Consider the following 5,000-nt stretch of genomic DNA (forward strand, 5'->3'; position numbering starts at 1 on the left):
TTGGCCTGGGAGGGAGAGAGAGAGAGGTAGTGTTATATTCAGTGTTTTAAAATCTAGGAGAATCATTAGAAGGGATAAGAAGCTGGAGATAAGGTCACAGTACTTGGTAACACTGGTCTGAAGAGAGAGAGAGAGAGAGAGAGAGAGAGAGAGAGAGAGAGAGAGAGAGAGAGAGAGAGAGAGAGAGAGAGAGAGAGAGAGAGAGAGAGAGAGAGAGAGAGAGAGAGAGAGAGAGAGAGAGAGTGTTAGATATTGAGACGTTTTTAAGATGCTAAGAAATGAGAGAAAAGCAAAGAGAAGATAGAAGGAAAGGGGAAGAGGAAAACAGCTAAGGAGGGAAAGAGGAAAGGGAGGAAAGAAACGAGTGGAGATGGAGGAAGAAAAAAAAGGAAAACGTCGAGAATCACTGTAATGGAAAAGAAAAAAAGACTTGGGTATAATGAACGTTTGTGCGTATAATGAACGTTTGTAGAGTGAACGTTTGTAGAGTGAACGTTTGCAGGTCTCTTTGGTAACGTTTGTCTGCAGCGAGAGAAGAGAATAAGAGAGGAAAACAGCAGATAGAGGAAGACGAAAGGAAGAAAAGAAGTAAAAACAGGAAAAAATAGAATATGGAGAAAGAGAGAAAGAAAGAATGGGGGAGATGGAGAGAGAGAGAGAGAGAGAGAGAGAGAGAGAGAGAGAGAGAGAAGAAGAGAGGAAAGCAGCAGAGAAGAGAAAGAGGAAGGAGAGGAAAGAAAAGAGTGGAGATGGAGGAAGGAAGAAAAAGAGAAAAAAAGGAATATAGAGAAAGAAAGAGAGAAAGGAGGAAATAGAGAGAGAGGGAAAAATATGTATGTAGAGTCAGACTTGAAAAAAAAAAAACGAAAAAGATCATAATAAAACAAACAAACATACGAACAGACACACACACACACACACACACACACACACACACACACACACAAGCACATACGCCCCCCCCCACCAATCTTGCCCCCCTCCCCTCCCTCCCCCCTGCGTCAATAACAAGCCAGCTACCCATCACAGTCCGTCTTGATGGGGGGAGGGGGGGGAGGGGTGAAATGTTACCAACCCCCCCTTCCCTCTTACCCTTTTCTCCCCTTTCTCTCTCTCTCTCTCTCTCTCTCTCTCTCTCTCTCTCTCTCTCTAACGTGGAGGAGAAGGAGGAGGAGGAGGAAGAGATGAATGGGGGAATGAAAAAAGAGAGGGAGGGAGGGAAGGAGGAGGAAGAGAGGGACAGAGAAATGAGAAAGGGAAGGATAAAGGTGAAGGAGGGAGGGAAGGAGGAAGGAGGGAGAGAAGGAGGGAGGGAGAGAGAGAAACAAGAGGAAGCAGTTTCATTACTCAGACTTGCAACTTAGGAGGGAGGGAGAGAAGGAGGAGGAGGAGGAGAGGAAGGAAGAGAAGGAAGGAGGAAGGGAAAGGGAAGGAAGGAAGAAAGGAATGAGTGAGAAGGTGGAGAGTGATGCAAGGAAGGAAGGAAGGAAGGAAGGGAAGGAAGGAAGGAAGGAATGAGAAGAGAAGGTGAAGAGAGGAAGGAAGGAAGAGAGGAAAATACAGCAAAGGGAAGATGGAAGAAAAGGAGAAGAGGAAAACAGAAGAGGAGAGAAAGACGAAAGGGAGGAAAGAAACGAGTGGAGATGGAGGAAGGAAGAAAATAGGAAGAAAAAAGGGAAAAAGAAGAAGAAGGAATGGGAGAAACAGAGAAAGGAAAAGATGGAGGAGAAGGAAAGGAAGAGAGAAATGGGAGAAATAGCGATAAGGAAAGGAAAAAAAGGGAAAATAGGAAATGGAAAGAATAAAGAAGGAAAGGAGGAGATAGGAAAATGGAGAGAGAGAGAGAGAGAGAGAGAGAGAGAGAGAGAGAGAGAGAGAGAGAGAGAGAGAGAGAGAGAGAGAGAGAGAGAGAGAGATTAACCACCACAACCACTACCACCACCACCATCACCATCATCACCACCACCACCACCATCACCACCACCATCACCATCACCATCACCACCACCATCATCACTATCACTATAAATCATTGTCTATTGTTTAGTGAGAGAACAAGAGAAGCTTACCTCCTCCTCCTCCTCCTCCTCCTCCTCCTCTTCCTCCTCCTCCTTATCCCTCTGTCCTTCATTTCCCTTAATTGCCTTTCCTCCTTTCCTTCATCTCTTTCTCTCCTTTCTCCCTCTTCCTCCTCCTCCTTCCTTCCTTCCTTCGCTTTTTCCTTCTTTCTTTTGCTTCTCCTTCTTTTCTTTCCTCTCTTCCCTTTCATTCTTTTCTGGTTCATATTTTCCTCCCTCCTCCTCCTCCTCCTCCTTCTCCTCCACCTTGCTCCTTTCTTCCTCCTTTTCTAATTTTTCCTCCTCCTGTTTCCTCCATCCTCATTTTCCTTGCTTTCCTCCTCCTTCCCTCTTCCTCTCCCTTCCTCTCCCTTTTCCATTTTCTTCTTCCTTCCCTTTTCCTTCACTTCCTTTCCTTTTTCCGTCTTTCTTTTCCTTTCTTTTGTATTTTTCTTTTCTTCTTTCCTTCTTCTCTCCTCCTCCATTTCCTCTTCCTCCTCCTCCCTCCCTCTCTTAAGTAGTGACTCAGGTGTGAAAGAATAGAGGAGGAGGAAGAGGAGGAGGAGGAGGAGGAGGTGGAGGATGAGGAAGAGGAGAAGGAGGGAGGGAATGTGGAGGAAGGAAATATTGTATGCATGGAGAGATTGAGATGAACAGGGAGAGAGAGAGAGAGAGAGAGAGAGAGAGAGAGAGAGAGAGAGAGAGAGAGAGAGAGAGAGAGAGAGAGAGAGAGAGAGAGAGAGAGAGAGAGAGAGAGAGAGAGAGAGAGAGAGAGAGAGAGAGAGAGAGAGAGAGAGAGAGAGAGAGAGAGAAATTAACATATGAAATTTCGTTTTAACATGGATACTGCGTGCGTGCCTGAGTGCGTGTGCGTGTGAGTGTGTGTGTGTGTGTGTGTGTGTGTGTGTGTGTGTGTGTGTGTGTGTGTGTGTGTGTGTGTGTGTGTGTGTGTGTGTGTGTGTGTGTGTGTGTGTGTGTGTGTGTGTGTGTGTGTGTGTGTGTGTGTGTGTGTGTGTGTGCGCTTGGCATGGGATTGGAAATGCAAATTGAACGTGTATAGTTCTGGTTTTCATGATCTTAAATTCACTTATACTGCTTTGTGTGTGTGTGTGTGTGTGTGTGTGTGTGTGTGTGTGTGTGTGTGTGTGTGTTTGATAGATAGATAGATAGATAGATAGATAGAGAGAGAGAGAGAGAGAGAGAGAGAGAGAGAGAGAGAGAGAGAGAGAGAGAGAGAGAGAGAGAGAGAGAGAGAGAGAGAGAGAGAGAGAGAGAGAGAGAGAGAGAGAGAGAGAGAGAGAGAGAGAGAGAGAGAGAGAGAGAGAGAGAGAGAGAGAGAGAGAGAGAGAGAGAGAGAGAGAGAGAGAATAAGGTAATTCAGCTCACAATATACCACTTAGGAGCAGAAGGAAGGGAGGAGGAGGAGGAAGAGGAGGAGGAGGAGGAGGAGGAGGAGGACGATAAAATTAAGGAAATATGAATAAGGAGAAAGTGGAAGAGGAGGAAAGGAATAAAAATGAAGATAATGGGAGGAAGAGAAGGGAAGGGAAGGGAAGTAAAGGAAAGGGAAAGGAAGGGAAGGGAAGGAAGGAAGGAAGGAAAGGGAGAAAGGGAAGGAAAGGGAAGGGAAGTAAAGGAAAGGAAGGGAAGGGAAGGGAAGTGAAGGAAAGGGAAAGGAAGGAAAAGGAAGGAAGGAAGGAAGGAAGGAGGGAGAGGAAAGGGAAAGAAGGAAAGAAATGGAGATAGAAGAGGAAAGAAGAGAATAGGAAGGAAGGAAGGAAGGAAGAAAGGGAAGGGAAGGGAAGTAAAGGAAAGGCAAAGAAGGAAGGAAATGGAGATGGAAGAGGAAAGAAGAGAATAGGAAGGAAGGAAGGAAGAAAGAAAGGAAGGAAGGAAGGGAAGAAAGACAGGATAAGAAAGAAGACAGGGAAGAGGATGGGAGAAGGAAAAACAGCTACTACTACTACTACAACTACTACTACTACTACTACTACTACTACTACTACTACTACTACTACTACTACTACTACTACTACTTCTACTAACGAGACTTTCCTTAGCCGGCGTGAAAGAGAAAGAAGATGAATTAGAGGCAAAATTAATACCTAGAAAATTAATTCGAGAGAGAGAGAGAGAGAGAGAGAGAGAGAGAGAGAGAGAGAGAGAGAGAGAGAGAGAGAGAGAGAGAGAGAGAGAGAGAGAGAGAGAGAGAGAGAGAGAGAGAGAGAGAGAGAGAGAGAGAGAGAGAGAGAGAGAGAGAGAGAGAGAGAGAGAGAGAGAGAGAGAGAGAGAGAGAGAGAGAGAGAGAGAGAGAGAGAGAGAGAGAGAGAGAGAGAGAGAGAGAGAGATGCTCATTGGTTCATATCGAGTCGCTTTAAACTCTTTCTCTTTCCAAGGTAAATTTTTCCTCCTAATTGAGTTGCCGTAAAAGGAGAGGAGGGAACAAAAGAGGAGGAGGAGGAGGAGGAGGAGGAGGAGGAGGAGAAGGAGGAGGAGGAGGGAACACGGAAGAAAGGAAGCATAGAAAAAAACGAGAGAGAGCGAGAAATGAGATAAGGAAGGAGGGAAGGAGAGGAGGAAGGAAGGAAGGAAGGAAGGAAGGAAGGAAGGAATGGATAGAAGGAAGGAAGGAAGGAAGGAAATAAAAGAAGAAAGAATAGAAGGAAGGAAGGAAGGAAGGAAGCAAGGAAGGAAGGAGGGAAGGAAGCAAGGAATGGATAGAAGGAAGGAAGGAAGGAAGGAAGGAAGGGAAAGAAATGAAGAAAGGGTAGAACGAAGGAAGGAAGGAAGGAAGAGAGAAGAGGAAATAGAGGAAAAGATTGAAGGAAAGAAGAATAGAGAAGAAATAAAGGTGATGATGAAGGAAAGGAAAGAAAGAAAGAAGGAATGAAGGAAAGAAGGAAGGGAGGAATGAAGATGGAGAGAAGAAGCCATGAAGGAAAG

At 45.2% G+C, this 5,000-nt stretch overlaps 1 protein-coding gene across 1 annotated transcript in view; it reads right to left on the bottom strand.

Annotated features, from left to right (window-relative positions):
- The window catches only part of LOC126983680 (univin-like), a 61,285-nt gene that overhangs the window by 19,930 nt on the left and 36,355 nt on the right, over window positions 1–5,000 (bottom strand). The window contains exon 2 of the mRNA XM_050836709.1: window positions 1–5. This exon is cut by the window's left edge and continues 230 nt beyond it. Coding sequence (XP_050692666.1) covers window positions 1–5 — 5 coding nt within the window. The remainder of the gene's footprint in view (window positions 6–5,000) is intronic.

The sequence above is a fragment of the Eriocheir sinensis genome, chromosome 54 (genome assembly GCF_024679095.1).
Source record: "Eriocheir sinensis breed Jianghai 21 chromosome 54, ASM2467909v1, whole genome shotgun sequence".
NCBI lineage: Eukaryota > Metazoa > Arthropoda > Malacostraca > Decapoda > Varunidae > Eriocheir > Eriocheir sinensis.